Below are 16,464 nucleotides of genomic sequence, written 5' to 3' on the forward strand. Positions count from 1 at the left end.
CTATTCCTAAAAAAAGAATCTTGAAATTTCTAAACACTCTGTCTTAATGATCTTCCTAGACTTCTCTGTAAGATCATTACCTCCCATACCATCCTAAGTAAGGAGATGGCCTACTCAACCTGAATTACTATTTAAGTAGTTCTAAAATGGAAAAAGGAAAAGGAAAAAAGAGAGAGAAGAACCTCATAATAGAATACTTAGGAAACTTGCACTCTCTACCTCATATAAAGTGTGTAATATATAGAGTTTAGGTCAAAACTTAATCTAATATGCGATCTACCTAGGAGGTACCTAGGTACCTAGGTAATTTAGATCTAACAGAGATCCATGGATAGGTGTTTCTTATTTCGAAGGTGTCTACCACATATTATTTCTCGGTATAGATAGACGGCTGATAAATTGAATTCTCTACCACCAAGTTGTTATAGTCGTCATATAATCGTTGTAAGATCTTCCTAGATCAAGTTTATGACCCCCCGGCACCCCAGAAGAAGCACTATTAAACCTGACTACGTTATTTCATCGTCCCGGTACGCCCTACTAATAATGGTTGCAGTTCTGGTGGCACGTTCTTGATCCTTTTATCGATGCAGACGAATCGTCTTCCCCGACGGCATATCTCTTTAAACGAGTCACTGTCTAGACCATCCACAAATGAATTAGTGATCGCGATAGCTTGCTATAAGGAGCTACTAGCGTACTCCGCGAATGAGTCTTCTCCCTCGTTATCACGTAAGGAAACTCCAACCAAATCGCTTGGCTAGGTCACTTTCTGAGGCGTTGGTGCCGTAGGCATGGGGATATCTTTCGCTATAGGTTCTACCTCGCCTTTTACAAAGAAAGACGTCTGATTTGGAGGCGCCGGTGGATTCGGAAAGTTGTTGTGTTGAAAGTTGAACTGATAGGTGCTGATTTCACCTTTTCTAAAATCTCAATCATATTATAAAGTCAGTCTATGTTCCTCTAGTGAGAAAAAATAAAATTTTTATTATAACAACTCAGTAGAGTTTACTATAATAGTTTAAAAAATGCTAAAAAGATATGTGCAACGACGGCTGCATGATTCGAACATGCGCCCGCGAACGGAATTGATTAAGAATACTTGATTTCAAGATTTGGACAATTCAATCTCAAAGACGTTCTAGTCAATCGCCTTAGACCACTCGGCCAAACCGCCGTATTGAATTCTATTTTCACTTTGAGGGACCTAACTAGAGCTTTACCATAGAGTATAGTAAAAAAGGAGATATTATGGCGTTGAGGCAAGTAAATTCAGGCCATAGGGAAATGAAGTACTAAGGGGACGAGTTCAGGAGCTTGTTTGGGTCTCAGTTGATATCAGTTGATCCATGGATGTATATGTACGTAGTACGTACATATGGACCGCACCTACGTATTTGGGCTTGGCAGAGATTGACATGAAAGTGGGACTGGGGCAGAGTCACGTGATGACAAGGTGTCCTGAACCGAATCAGAAGAGAATGTGAGAGAATGTTAAGTTGACTCTTAATACTCTTAATCTGAAGTTGTCCTTGCAACAGCTATCTATCTATGTAGTATGATGTAAAATAGTATTCTCCCATGGGTTTCTCCACGTCAGCGAGCAATTACAACATCCATGGATAGTAAAATTGATGTAAACTTAGCCTTGCCTGTATGTATGTAATAATTTGACCAGTACCCAAAATTTAATAATATACGATAGGCCCTGAGGTAGTAGCTAATTGAGCTCTCTTTCATGTCAAATCATGATAACGGGGCTAAAGCACCACCTGTCACTTTTAGCAGGTCACGTGCCATTGTTTATGCGTGCGTCATCGACCTTGTTTTCTTTCTTGGTCTGCTCACCCCTTCATCTGGTAACCCGAATCCAAGCAGGAAAGAGTGGGAGAGACATCTGTTTCTTGAGCTTTCTTGCCTACATTTACATCGAACAAGTCGTTAGTCCCAACATCGGCCGTTTTTCCCGCCCCACCTGTTGCCGTGGCTACGAACTGAACGAATGATCGAACCAGGTCTGCTGTAATTAACAGCTCGACAAAAAAAAACCAACACTTCTGCTACCATAGCTAAAATTTGAAAAAGGGAGCGATCGGTGGCATTTTCCTCGCATATTGCAATCTCGTCTAGCCACGCACCGTGCTGCAAGTTCGGTGTCCATCTTGAAATCCCCGTAGACTACGCCATCTCGGTCGGGGTGTTCGCACATTAACCAGGCGGCGACGTCGCACATTGCAAAATGGCGGATGAACTGGAATACCTGCATCCAGATTTCGATCTGAACTCTCTCACTGTCCCTCGTCTCCGCTCCATCCTCGTCAGCCACGATATTCCGTACCCTGCCTCCGCAAAGAAGGCTCAACTGATCGGCATCCTCGAGGATGAAGTCCTTCCGCAAGCCAGAAAGCTGTTGCGCGACCGCGACACTGTTCGACGGACGAGCATGGGGATTACAGACATGAGCAGTCGGTCGACATCAGTGGCTAGCGACGCGAACGACAGAGACTCGATGCCTCCTCCACCTACACCCTCGACAGTCGGGTCCACAAGCAGAGGCCAGCGAGGTACATCGCGACGCAGCACGCGTCACTCAACGGTGGATGTCGATGATGGTCTCGGCCCTGCTACACCTGTCAGGAACACAAAGCGCACGAGCGTTGCTCGGTCGGTGGGTAAACACGCTCGTACGTCTGACACGGAAACCGGCGACGACACACTCGCCACTCCAGTCGCTGCTACCCGTCCTACGCCTCGAAAATCTACAGCTAGGAAAGTCGGACAGAGTGAGATCCTCCCTTCTACAGAAGTGGATGAGCACACTCCGGGTCTCAAGCCAGAATCACGCAATGAGAGCAGGTTTACGGATGACAATCCTTTCCAGAGTGGAAGCCCCGAGGCTCCTAAAAGCGCAAGGATGAGCTATGATGGCAAGCGGAAGAGCGTTTCGCGCTTATCCACCGACAGCCCAGCTCGGGGCCGCGGACTCAGGTCGCGGAAATCAGCAACCCCGTCTAACCTTCAGCAAGATGATGGTTTCCAGCCACCCAAACGGGATTCATTTGATTTTGCCTCCAGGTTGATGCCTCCCCAGGAAGAGCCTGAGGAGGAGTCGGAAGAATCCGAGGATGATGAAGAAAGCGAAATTGAGGCAGGTGAAGAATTCACGCCTGAGGAACAGCTCGCTATGTCTATGGAGAATGATCAGTACTCGTCACAAATTCGGGCTAGGCGACGGCCGCAAAAACAAGGAACTCTCAGCCGCTTGGCCCCTTGGGTAGTTATCCTCTCACTGGCCGGCAGTTTTGGTGCCTGGTGGCGCAAAGAAAAGCTCGAGATTGGATATTGTGGCCTGGGAAAGCCCACCTGGTCTTTGGCAGAGACCAAGGTTCCTGAATGGGCAAATGTTCTGGAGCCTCGGTGCGAGCCATGCCCAAGCCACGCCTTCTGTTACCCGGACTTTGAGGTGCGCTGCGAAAATGATTTCCTTTTGAAGCCGCATCCACTTGCCCTCGGTGGCCTAGTGCCGTTGCCGCCAACATGTGAACCCGATAGTGAAAAGGAACGCCGCGTCAAGGCTGTTGCTGATAAAGCTGTTGAGGAGCTTCGTGAGCGCCGAGCAAAGTGGGAATGCGGTCAGCTGAAGGAAGACGGCAAGGGTGCCAGATCCCCAGACATCAGCGAACCAGAGCTGAGGGAAGAGGTGGCCAAGAGACGCCGCAAGGGTCTGAGTGACACCGAGTTTGATGAGCTGTGGAAGGGCGCCATTGGTGAGATCCTTGGCAAGGATGAAGTTATCAGCAATACCAAGCCGTAAGTTTCCTGAACCCTAGGAGTAATCCTCGTGTCTCCTTGGCTACGCTCATCGCTCTGGATTTTCCCATCCAGCGGCATTTCTTATAAAGATCTGGTCTGACATTGTGTACCGGAACTGACAGAGACGCATTCGCAATTACAGAAATTCCGGCGTCCTCGTCCTCTCCTCTACCTCCATTGCACGGCTCCCACTCGCATGCGCCGTCCGCCGCCACTTCCGACTCGCTCTCCTCGCGTATCGACTCCCTATTTCACTTCTAATCATGACCATTGGTCTCCTTGTGTACGCTCGCGCGCGTGTCATTGCACGTCGATCTGACATTGCTCGCGTGCCGGAATTGGTAGCTACGACGCTTGACCGGCTATCCACGCAAGCTGCACTATACGCCCGCGGCGATGCCAAAGAACCTTATATCGCCATCGGTCAGCTCCGTGATGACGTCCTCCGCTTTGAACTCCAGGGCAAGCGTCGCGAGGAGCTCTGGCGACGGGTCCGCAACTTTGTCGAGGGTAACGCTAATGTCCGCGCTTCTGTGCGAGAAGGACGTAGCGGTGATGTTTCTCGAGTCTGGGAGTGGATCGGTGGCATTAACGCTATCGGCGAGCCGGAACATACTGGCCGCCGTGAGAGTGCGCGATTCTCCATCCCTTCTCCATCCGGTAACATCGTGGCAAGTCCTCACACCCCTGTAGGCGAAAGCCAACCCGAACCTATTTCTAGTCCGAGAGAGTCTCGCCGCTGGGACGAGGGCCGTCCGATCTACTGATTCGCGTCCTACTGTCTGGAGGATACTTTAGTGTCTTCGCACGTAGCTCGACTGTGACCGTATTCTTTTTGATATCCCACGTGTTGTTCTTTTCTGGTGTATGAGATGCCTCTTATTTCCTGGTTCTTGCTTTTTTTTTTTAAAACAACACTTTATTCCCAGTTGCCTTCCCTACTTCATCTGTACATATTTTTCGTGTCCATACTAATTCTATTGCCCATTTCAATCCAACCTCTTTTCTTTAGACGCAATATTCGGACTGCCTTGCGCAGGATGTATATGTAAAAAAACAATGTAATCCAGCTGCAATAATTCCATATTCCAACCGATTTTGGCAATGTCTAGCGCCAAGCCTCACCCTGCATTGCCTTGCAGACCAGCACGGCATGTATGCAACACGCCCCATCGAGTACCCGTGTCTATAGGACTGCATGTGCTGTCACACCGATGGAACTAGCGGGGTTCTTTGTGAACACGCATAATCCAGGGCACCGTACGGAGTACATATTAATTGTACTCCGCACCACTAAAAGACCAAGTAAATGTCATGTATCAGCTCGATATTCCAGCCCAACCACGAAGATCAAGACCCACACTTTATTCCTATAGTACTGATGTACACATGTGGCTCGGTTAAAAGCGCGAGAGTCTGCAAATACTCTATGTTGCACGGAATATGCAGATGGGAATACTGAATTGAGTTACATTTGGCGTTTATATACCTCAGCCAAGCATTCGATAGTCAGCCAAGCACTCGATAGCCCGTCTGCAGCCTCAAAGTGAATCTGATCTCGGTAAAACGCCTATGTCGCTCTCGCTCCCGCTCTTGACCGTCTCCATTCTTGATGCCCAACGTGTCGAGCTGATCAATCAATACCCCTGTCAGTTTTCGTTTTTGTTGGCGTCAACGCTCTACACGCAGATCGCGTGAGGGGAATACTGGATCCCCGGATCGTGCTTTAAGAATGTTCCTTGCTTTCGTTCTTGTGTCTAGGTCTATGAGAAGTGTTGGTATTGATAGGAAATAGTGTGATTGAGGCGGCATTGTTGGACATGGACATCCAATGGAACAGGAAATGTGAGATGTGATGTGAAGTGATGCTCGAAGCCACTATAAGCCGCGCGAAGTATAATATCAAAGGTACTAGTATTTGGAATAGCATCGAGGAACCCGTCGGGAAGAAGGGACGAACAAAGAAGTCGATATATTAACTGCTTGCTCATTGGTGTCTACCTACCACTAGAGTGGTTCGAAGGATTTATCTGCAGATGCGCGATATTCGGTTCAAACATCGCTAAGACAGGTATTATATTGCAATAAACACTAATATCAGGATGGGGAGAGCTAGTGATGCATGCATATTATCAGATCCTTGGACAGGAAGGAATTCCTGGAATTCCTTCCTGTCCAGCGATCAATTAGCCCCCGTATTTGCTCGGGGCTGCTCAGGGGGAAATGTTTCCCGGCGAGACGGACTGCTTTTGTGTGATGTGCTCCGCACATTAGTCGTGCCTTCTGCGGAAGTAGTACCTACATCGGGGAATGAAGATAGCCCTAATAAGAGCGAATCCAGAGTTTGACCGCTTCTTCAGAGTTATCCAAGGAGAACCATCCTATGGAGCGCTTGGGGTAATGGGGTGGATACGGGCAGTAGCCGTACTCCGTACGTGTACTCCAAAATCCGTATGGTCTTGGTTTTTCTTTTTTTCCTCCCTTTTTTTCTCACGAAATTGCGATCTCGTCTCCGGCCCCGCTCTCCTTTGTGCCGAGATACAGTTAGGGCACGTAACAATCTAGTAAGTATGGAGTACTCCGTATATTGTGACTCTAGGGAGTAGAGCAACTCGGGAAGCTTCCTTCCTTGCATGGCCTTAGGTAGCTCTATAGGCAGGATTACACATACCGGAAAGGTTTGGAGTCGTACTGGATAGGGGCCACGTATTGTGGCGCCGAAGATCGGTGAACGGGCGCGAGACCTGTGCGTGTAAGCACGATGGTCGGGATAGTGGGGATAATTGTAAATGAGGGATGGAGAATGCGTGGTATGGGGATAGGCTTGCAGATATTGCAGGTATGGATCTAGCGTACACCGTACGTCGACTCGCTTATATTGAGTGAGCCTCCGAGTCTAATATCTATGGATATAGACGAGATTGGATGACCAGTGGTGGAGCAGAGGGTTCAATGTCAAGGTTCTTCGCCTCCCTGGAGATATCCGAGCCATGGTTGAACTTTCCAAGAAAAGGACGAGTTGCGAATACCTTCTTCTAGGAGACTTTGAAGGAATTTTTGTTCAATGGGGAACAGATCATGTATGGTACGGAAGTATTCTCCCGGAGAATTATCGGAAGTCAAGGTAACAGTAGCTAAGTCTGTGACAGACTTTTCCTTTTTATTCTTTTTATTTTATTTTATTTTTTTGAATTGAGAAAAAAAGAAAAGAGACATGTACATGCGAGAGTTAAAAGACCATGGCGTGCATAGCGAAATCGATGCGGTGAAGTCTATAGCAAGTCAGGAACACGGGGGTAATACCTGGACCCATTCGCAGACTGGAACTCTTCGCCGGTACCAGTCAGAGTGCTGGACTATGTCCCCACCTGTCAAGTTTATAGAACGTACTTTTGGGCTTCCACGGTTGATCTTGCCAACTTCGTCTTAGTGTTATATCCATGGTTAAAATCATAGTCGCTTCGAAGGATATTTCACTATCGTCAAGTGTGATTGAGAGTGCATATACTCCGAACACGGGACAGAGTTGAGCCATACTAGGAGAAAGGAACGGGTTTCAATAGTTTGCTAGCTCCGAGCTAACCTTGGTAAAGGAAGCCCTAAGAGCCGAGGAGGCCAGGGCCCCGTTGCAAGTACCCCATTCATACAGAGTGTCATTCCTCTCGATAGCCCGAAGGTTCGGCGTTATTGTTATTGGACAGGGGACGAAGTTTCCAGCCGATATTGAGCTATTTTGTAAGGGCGATCAGAGAGATCCCCGATTGACGATCAGGGCAAGTTAATCCCAGAACGGTATACGGACAGGTCAAGAATCATGCAGAGGAAAATTGTATCTTTGGTTCACTTGTGTGGCAAAACAGCCACAGTGGGTTCAAGTTGACAACGTTTCGCCTGGTGGGGTCTTCACTCCCACTGCGCCTACGTAGGCCAATGCATTGGTTAGGTGGGGTTTTTAGTCGAGTCATGTTTCGGCAGTATAGAAAGATATCGGTACGGAGTACATGGGCACTACAGTATACAATATAGATGGGGAAAATCGCATGAAGCTACGGTATGGATATGACATTTTCACAGAGCGAAGGGAAAAAACAAAAAAACAAAAGAAATAAAAAGAAATAAAACTCAAGATCTCCCCGATCGACATGTGAGCCGAGAATGTCAGCGATCGACTAAAAGGCATCGACCCGTTTTTGTCCAATGCAGAAAGTCCCGGGAAATGGCGATTCTAGGAAGCGGATCTTAGATACGGAGTAAATGTTCAGTATTAAAAGTTGTTATCTACGGAGTAGAGAGGCTCACATCGTAGAGTCATGATTTCATGGGAATATTTTCAGTCTTGCTATCTTGCTGGTTGAGCCTATCATTTACCCCGGAAACTAACTCCGGGGATAAATTTAGGGTTATGGGTAGGATTCCAATAGAGACTCGATGTATGTAGGGATGCGGGTATAAGCCTAGATGGGAAGAATACATATGTATGAATAAAATTATCAGGAAAAAGTACAGATTACATTGAGTAATGTATGTTGTACAATATAGACAATATATAGACAATATACGGAGTACTGGGTATAGGAATTAGACTATTACTCAGAAATGAGCTATTAGCGGTAATTGCTTTTTATCACTTCCACCATTAGTAGAGACGAGAATTGCATTGACTTTTAGTATTTGATATTAGATTTATTTGATATTAGATTTGACATATATTTGACATATATTTGACATATATATGATATATCTTCAATTATTTCCAAGGTCGGTCCCTGGAGCCTCGATCTGCTTATTTCCTAGACATGCCAACTTGAAGGCCCACATCCGCCACTTTAGTCCTTGATTCTCTCCTTTTTCCCTGTTTTTTTTCCCCTTTGAATTTTTCCCCTATATTTTCCTATTTTTTTCTATTTTTTTTTAATTTGTTCCCCATTTCTTTACCTGTTATTTACCTGTTTATTTTCCCTCTTAATTGATTCCGTTGCCCCCCCACTTTCCCTCATGCCCTTCTAATCTAGGCTGCGCACATTGCAGGATTCCGCTGCATACGTCTAGCGCGCAGGCCGCCTCTTCTCTTTCTCCATTCTATAACTCTTTCTATGATCTGTCTTCTAAGTGATTTGATTACCATGCTTTCAAATGGTTGGGAAGACAGAGAGTTGCGCTTCTGATTTGCTATTTACCTTTTTTGTTCTTTTTGCTTGATGAGTGATCAGACACCCCGAGGCTATAGGCCTCTTGCGCCTCGCACCAGGCTACTCGGCGGATCTGGAGGGGATGGAGGGGAGGGAGCAGGGAGTCCTGCTGGGGGTGCACCAGAAGAAAAACGAATGAGGCGAGCATCGACAGCTTGTACAGAGTGTCAAAAACGTCGGACCAGGGTACAACATTCACTGCGCTTCCTATTTTCCTATTTTCCTATTTTCCCTATCTATCCCCTTTGTTTTCACCTAATCTATACTTCAATCAATCTGACATGCTCTTATTTTTTTCATTTCGTCAGTGTACCGGCCCTCCTCATTGTACCGAATGCTCAACCCACGGCCGCGAATGTGTCTTCGATGAAGCCGCCGACAGACGCCGCAAAGCTTCCGCCAAGAGAATCCAGGACCAACTGGACCATTTCCGGTCATTTGTGGACGACCTCATCGGACTCATCCGAGATAGTGATGGCCCGACGGTGCAATTAATCGTCAATACCATACGATCCGGAGCCACCCCCGGAGAGATCCGAGATATCCTCACCCGTCTCTTGGAAGATGATAATCCATCCGATTCCCGCAATTCAGACGTGCGCGACTCAAACCTGAACCTGAATATTACTCCCAACAATAACATGGGCAATTACTTTAACCCCTCGCTAAATTAGCCCTAACCTTCCCGGGGCAATCTGCGCATCCTCTGGACGAATATGTGCCAGATCTACCCCTCGTCTCTCCGCTAAAATCCTCCCCCCAAACCTTCTCCATCCCAAATCCTCGAACTACCAAACAAATCGGCTTGTTTCATAGCGTTTCCCTTCATAGCTGTTCGTGCCGCATTTCCTTTCGAGGATGGAGCAGATCATTCAGAGAACCGTCACATTCCTCATTCTAGCTGTGTGATCAGTTCCATCTTTATGTTTATTGCCATATCTCGAGACACATTGAGATCGCGAAGAAACCAGACTGTTCCAATTCTCTTCGCCAAGCTCTAGTTATATTTTCTTTTTCTTTTTGTTGCAAATGTTCTTTGCCATCCCAAAACCAGGGGCTTTCGAAGCTTGCAAAACTGCGCGAAGTCCCGATATATGACAGAAGTGAATATACCCAGAGATACCCAGTTCTAGCTTGTCACATTCAGACTTTGTTTCTCGGGAGTTACCCGGGGGTGTTTGTGGATACGGAGCAAATGGGATTTTCTTTTTCTTTTTCTTTCTTTTTCTTTTTCTTTCCTTTTGATATTGGAATTTCGCATCATTCAAGCTGCCGGCAGATATTCTGCCAAAGTGCAATGAATGTCCCACGGATCCTTCTTAGCCTAGGGCTCTCATCCTCTTTCAACAGAGATGATTCAACTTCGCCTCGATCACCGAATACTATTTGCTCCTTCGGCCTATGATACCAGTTGTCTCGTGGAAATGGAGAGGTCTCTGTCAATGTCAACCACTTGCCTCCTAGGATGACACAGATTCATCAAAGCTGCCGATCACACTATCATATTGTTGGGCACCTGGGCATATTCTGCTTCTGCCGACTCCTATTCCATGGATATGATGCCAGTGTCAGTTGTGCTTTTACAACCAGCTTACATGGTATACGAATCTATGGTAAAATTGATTATTGGGGCTCATATAAAAATTTTCTTTTGACTTGTAGCTAAATAAAGCAAATGAGCGATTTCTTTAGATGTCTATTGATGGTCACCCTTCAGTCAACAGCCCTTTACGCGGTGAAAGCCCGGTCATAAGGAGATGATCTTCCTTGGTCTTCCTTAATAACCATAGCTTGTGTATATTAACACTATACTGGATGTGTATCTAAGTAAAATCCGGGGAGGTGGAGGCATCCCCGCGCCGACCGGAGACTTGCCGAGATCGTGTGCTTTTCCCCAATTTCCCCCTCTTCCCCCGGATACTTCTCCTTTCTAACTACCTCTAGGTCTCCTCTCTTTTCAATATTCCCCGGGAATTAATTCCCTGGCTCGGCCTGTCTTGCCGATCTCGATATGACAACCACTAGCGTTGCCATGCACGAATCTCGGCCCGTGGTCAAACTAAATGAAACAACTTCAACAGAGCCGCCCGCATCTAACAAGAGGAAAGCATCCGACACATTAAAGGATGGTGCTGCACATCGCCAGAAAATCACCAGAGCTTGTGACTCGTGCAAAATAAAGAAAACCCGGTGTACTGGTACTCTACCGTGTACAAGATGTACACGCCTGTCACTACCATGCAGATACAACGCCGCATACTCTCGGGGACTACCACCAGACCCTCTTCCTGCATCACCGAGTCCAGTTAGTCCACTTTCAACTTCGACTGCGCGTCGTGCATTTGTGGACGGGGTTGGGCGCACGTCCAGCCCCAATCTACAAGCCAACGGTCGGGACTCGACTATGACTGACAATCTACTTTCAACCCAAACCCAAAACCAGCATGTGTCATCGCGAAACTCACCAGAGCCAGGATCAACTGATTTTGAGGGTAATTACCTCGGTCCTTCATCCGGTGTTTCATTTATCAATCGTGTATGGAGCCGTCTGCATCATGACGAAAGGACGCACTATCCGGATGAACTCCAAAATGAGTCCTCGCGGAATACAGCTGTCTTTATGTTTGGCGATAAACCTTATTCCAATCCCCAAGAAGCGGAGTTTACCCTCCCGTCTCTGGAAAAGGCACTGGAGCTGGTGGGGATTTACTTCGATTACTCTATGGTGACTTATCGGTTTGTGCATAGGGGCAATGTGGAAGAGTGGACTAGACAGGTTTACCAAAATAACATCGGCCTCTCGAATCTCCCGGTGGGAAACATGGTTGCTCGGACTGCTATCGTCCTCATGATTATTGCTGTGAGTACTTTGTACATGGAAATGAGACCCCGAGGAATACCTGATGGGCGGGGCGAAAGGCTAGAAAGGTTAGTAATCTCTTGATATGGTCAGGCAAGGAGCCTAACTGAGGGATTACAGTGAGCGCTGGTATGCAGCATCGAAATACATGTCTTCTCTCGAGTCAGGGCCGCCGCGACTGGAAACCATCCAGGCCCGGCTGGGCCAATGCCTCTATCTGCTGTCATCATCACGGGCCAACGAATGCTGGTACTCATTCGGCACGACAATGCAGATTGTGACTGCACTGGGATTGCACAGGAAGTTGCCGGCCAAAGCCTCGAATAACGGGTGCTCATATCTAGAACTGGAGCTCCGCAAGCGCATCTTCTGGAGTGTATACACTCTAGACAAATATCTAAGCATTATGTTCGGAAGACCTCGACTGCTCCACGATGAGGACATCGACCAAGAATTACCGGACGAGACGAACGACGAAGACTTACTGGAAGAAGATCCGACGCGAAGAACAGGATCCACGGACAGCATGATGATTGCCTCTGTTCTTCATTACCGGTGTGTCCCTCATGTCTAGCCTGGACGTATACTCATATAGCACCTGAGCAGCTAACACCGAATCTAGACTCGGTCGTATCCTGGGCGATATATCCCGTCAACTATACAGCATAAACACCCTCTCTCGAGATACCCCCCTCGAGACCGCAATCCGCCTAACCTCGGAACTTGAAAAATGGAAAGAAACTGTTCCACCATTATTCAACAGTGTCCACCCAACCAGTTTAATCCCACCCCTCTGCCGCCAAAGCCAAGTCCTCCAACTCGCCTACTCGCACGCGATGATCCATGTCACTCGCTCATTCCTCTTGAACGACTTCACAGACCTCAGCCGCAGACCGAAAGTCCCACACCCGATGGTCAGCTCGCACGTCCAGAAGTGCATCCAGGCTGCCGAGAATATCATGACAATAACCGACGGTCTCGCGCATCAGGGCGTGCTGATCCAGTCCTTCTGGTTCACGCACTACGTGTGCTTCTGTGCTGTTTTGGTCGTTTACATCCATACCATCCAACAGCACCGTAAGTCACTAGTCGGATCTAGCTCGGCGTCTGTCTCCTCAGTCGGGAGCCCCAATGACCCAGATAAATTGCACCAGCTCTTCTCTCTCGCTGAATCTTGTCAGCAACATCTTGCTGAAGCCACGCGCAAGAACTGTCCGAGTCGTCGCTACGGAATCATTCTGGAGGAGTTGAGACAAGAGGTTCATCGGCAGATTGGTTCCAGTGGGCTCTCTGTTGAAAGTCGGCCACATTCTTCTAATGAAAACGATATTCCGTATGTCTCGGGAGACGGTTCACAGAATTCGGATGCAAAATCGGTCCTTTTTTGACCCCCAGGCGGTTGATTTCATGATGCAACCAGCCGATTTGGGGATGAATGCGGGGGACGATGCAGGCTTCCTTGAGAGCCTCGAAGGTTCAATCTGGTGGGCTCAACTTGACTCATGGGTATGTATTAGCCTTTTCTTGACGAGCACGAGTACGGAATATCGCTCGCCTATACACAACTTGCGTTAACAGTTTGTCCTAGGCCTTTTCCAACCTCCCTAATGACCCCTCTACATTTAACTTTTAAGCACAACGAGGATGGATGGCTTACGAGGCACAAAGCCGAAATCACGTTCAATTGCAAATATCCTACTACAGTCTGTGTCATGGCCATTCTTCCCTCTACACACTATCCGGTCACAAACTTTGATTCAGTGGCGCACAAAGCTGCATAAGGCCACCCCGGTGAATGTTCTCCAAGTAGTCATCGAACCTCGCCGACACCTCAATCACATCCTTGAGGTGGTCATACGTGAGAACCCCCCCCTTTCCACTTCGCGTACTGACGAGCGGTGGTGACGGCATTCCGAATCTGCCGACCGTTCAATTTCTCCTTCTGAAGCACATTCAAGCTCCCCATAAGATTTTCAACATCAACAGCATCTTCATCAAACCCATCCAGACGCTGGATAAAAGTCTCCCAGATGGTTCGTCTCTGCTCCTCACCAAGAGGCGGGTAGTGCAGCGCCAGCTGGATGCGCGACTTGAACGCCTCGTCGAAGGTACCGACCCTGTTGGTGGTCAAGATCAGGATTCCCTCGAAACATCCACCACACGCAGAAATGCCGATACCAGCGCATTCCGGTTCAGATCTTCCAGACCGCGCTGCTCGAGGAAAACATCTGCTTCATCGAGCAGAACTACGCAGTTCCAGATCTTGCCCAGGTGTAGCACGGACTCGAGGTACTTCTCCACATCCTCTGGCTCGATGCCGACGTCACCGCATGTGACTCGATAGAGAGGCCTCTCGGCTATTTCAGCCACACTCTCTGCAGTCAGTGTTTTGCCTGTTCCTGGCCCGCCGTGCAGAAGCAAGATAAGTCCGTTTCCTTTGCCGGCGATCAGATCGGCGGAGTATTCGGGCTCGACGTGGTTGGTCACCAATGCTTCGATAAGGTCTCTGGATTTAGAGTCGATGGCTAGACTCTCGAAGGCGTCTTTGTTCCACTCGACATGGGAGATGCGGTCGACTGAGAGGTCGAACCATTTCTTGCGCCGGAGGTTGAAGCCAGTCACCCTTGGAGGCATCAACATGCTGAACGGCTCTTGTGGGGGTTGCTCTCTGGCCATGACTCTCTCATCGAGTGTGTTTCTGCGTAGGTCATTATTCAAATACCCGTTCGAGTCTGGATCTGGATGCAGTCTCTTGTAAGTCTTCATGTCTATGATGTACCGGTCCTCGGCCTAGTAGCAGTGGTTAGTCGGTGCATCATTGCACGTTGACGATAAACACATACCACGGTCTGGAAATTCTCTTCCTCGGTCGCCTGATAGGACACATACTTCTGGGTGCGGAATGTCCAGAAAATCCCCCCACGGCGCTGAAGCTTGCGGAACAGATATTCAGGGGCATACTTGACCGGATATACCGCAAGGTCCGTGATAGAACACTCTTTGTCTGAGTCAATATGGTGTAGAGGAAGGCTAGAGTCCTCTGACAAATTATCCACTTCAAGCGACGGCGGCATTTCCATGGCATGCTGCGACGGCGGCATCTCAAAACTGAGCCTAGTGTGAGATTTATAAAAGTCGCCATCAAATTCCCAGGTCTGAACACTGATCCACCAACAAGGATCGCTGCCACGAATTTCCATGCTTCGAGACGGCCAGTCCTTGGCTAAATAACCTACATGCTCTTTGTTTCTGTTCGAGACCAGGACTTCGTTGGGCTTGAACAGATATTGAACGTACTCCGGGCGAATTTTGCCTTTCTCCAAAAGCAGGTCTGCTGCAGTGTAGTCATTACCGCAAGCCTCTTGGACATAGTCCATGAAGAGGTCAAATTGTCTTTGCGCCTCAGAGCTCAGCCCTCGTTTAATTTCCGTTTCTCCAGCACCCCGGTTATGGTAGACAAAGAGGTAAGGCGACTGCACCTCTCCTGTGTTCCGGTAGTCGCTGTACATGGATCGGAACTCCTTGCCCCTGAGGAAATCTGCGATCACGCCTTTGAGATCTTCGGAAACTGGAAGAATGGTCTCGCTGAATGGTTCTGGCTTGCCATACTTTTTGTTCGGTGACTGCAGCTCGGCCCTTCGTTTGTAGTTCCGGAAAACCACAAACGATATGTCTCTGTTGAGAGCGAGGTACAGCTCGAAGTTAACCAGCGGATCATTGCAGCGCAGATACGGCGCACCCATGTTTCGATGGATGAGCTCAGGGGGGATCGGTATAAATCCCCATCCATGGAGAGCTGGGTCTCAGGCCCGAGTTGTCTGGGCCTGGGGCTGAATTCATCGTCGCTATCGTCCATGATCTCATTGTCACTGGGATAGGTGCTGTCTTTCTCAATCCGGTAAAGGATCTGATACTTCGAGGCTGTGGGTAGAACTGGCTTTCCTTCCAGCTCCCGGACCTTGTCGCGAAGAGCTGCGATTTGGGCCTTGAGGTCATTGGCTTCTGATACAGAGACACTTCCTTGGCTGGGAGGAGTGTACATTTCTGAGCCAACGGGATTCGAGTACTGCGGGTTCATATCGTATGAGTTCACTGAACGTGGACTCGGAATCTGTTGCCTTGCAGGAGTGTAAGGGGCATCGATATGATATGCCGTGGCTTGGGGATACACCGGGGCTTGGGGACATTGACATGGAACAGGACGACCCGGCGCTAAAGGGGCAGACATGTTTTGGTTGTTGACTGCCGATGGCCCGAAAGAAGGGACAGGGATATTAGGCCCGAGTGGCCGTTGGTATGCGCTGCTCTGTGTCGCAGCCATGGCGGCATTTCGCCGGACGACGTTCTGCCGTTCTAACAGCATGAGTTTGAATGAGTAATTCTGGTTGTTTTGGTGTTCTTCCGGAGTATTGGCATTCGGAATGTAAGATGAACCATCAAGAGGAGGAGCTATCCCTGCAAGCGAAGCAGGAATCAATTGCTCTTGTGAGGCGTTTTTGCCGCTCAAATCTTCGGAGATGGTGTTGGTCGTGTACAGCTCGCCACGAGGGTGAACTGGGTTTGAATGGGGATACATGTCCACAGATGACAGAGATGCTTCTG

At 48.3% G+C, this 16,464-nt stretch overlaps 4 protein-coding genes across 4 annotated transcripts; 3 read left to right on the top strand and 1 right to left on the bottom strand.

Annotated features, from left to right (window-relative positions):
* Positions 1 to 2,239: 2,239 nt before the first annotated feature.
* On the top strand, positions 2,240 to 4,580 carry N7519_003199 (putative sister chromatid separation protein (Src1); the record flags this gene model as incomplete). Its single annotated transcript, XM_057289977.1, has 2 exons — positions 2,240 to 3,810; positions 3,956 to 4,580. The coding sequence occupies 2 exons, from the start codon at positions 2,240 to 2,242 to the stop codon at positions 4,578 to 4,580; spliced, it is 2,196 nt and encodes a 731-aa protein (XP_057151179.1).
* A 4,431-nt stretch (positions 4,581 to 9,011) lies between these two features.
* N7519_003200 (Zn(II)2Cys6 transcription factor domain-containing protein) lies at positions 9,012 to 9,676 on the top strand (the record flags this gene model as incomplete). Its single annotated transcript, XM_057289978.1, has 2 exons — positions 9,012 to 9,188; positions 9,311 to 9,676. 2 exons carry the CDS (start codon positions 9,012 to 9,014, stop codon positions 9,674 to 9,676), a joined length of 543 nt encoding a protein of 180 aa, XP_057151180.1.
* A 1,337-nt stretch (positions 9,677 to 11,013) lies between these two features.
* On the top strand, positions 11,014 to 13,495 carry N7519_003201 (Zn(II)2Cys6 transcription factor; the record flags this gene model as incomplete). Its single annotated transcript, XM_057289979.1, is given in 5 exon segments — positions 11,014 to 11,930; positions 11,983 to 12,417; positions 12,485 to 13,238; positions 13,258 to 13,368; positions 13,451 to 13,495. The coding sequence occupies 5 exon segments, from the start codon at positions 11,014 to 11,016 to the stop codon at positions 13,493 to 13,495; spliced, it is 2,262 nt and encodes a 753-aa protein (XP_057151181.1).
* A 219-nt stretch (positions 13,496 to 13,714) lies between these two features.
* Positions 13,715 to 16,438, bottom strand: N7519_003202 (uncharacterized protein; the record flags this gene model as incomplete). The annotated part of the gene is made up of 4 exons (XM_057289980.1): positions 13,715 to 13,979; positions 14,027 to 14,652; positions 14,706 to 15,557; positions 15,602 to 16,438. The coding sequence occupies 4 exons, from the start codon at positions 16,436 to 16,438 to the stop codon at positions 13,715 to 13,717; spliced, it is 2,580 nt and encodes an 859-aa protein (XP_057151182.1).
* Between the last annotated feature and the right edge of the window lie 26 nt (positions 16,439 to 16,464).

This window comes from Penicillium mononematosum (genome assembly GCF_028829835.1).
Source record: "Penicillium mononematosum strain IBT 11891 chromosome Unknown utg000002l:1.0-8112719.0:1.0-8118358.0, whole genome shotgun sequence".
NCBI classification, from domain to species: Eukaryota; Fungi; Ascomycota; class Eurotiomycetes; order Eurotiales; family Aspergillaceae; genus Penicillium; species Penicillium mononematosum.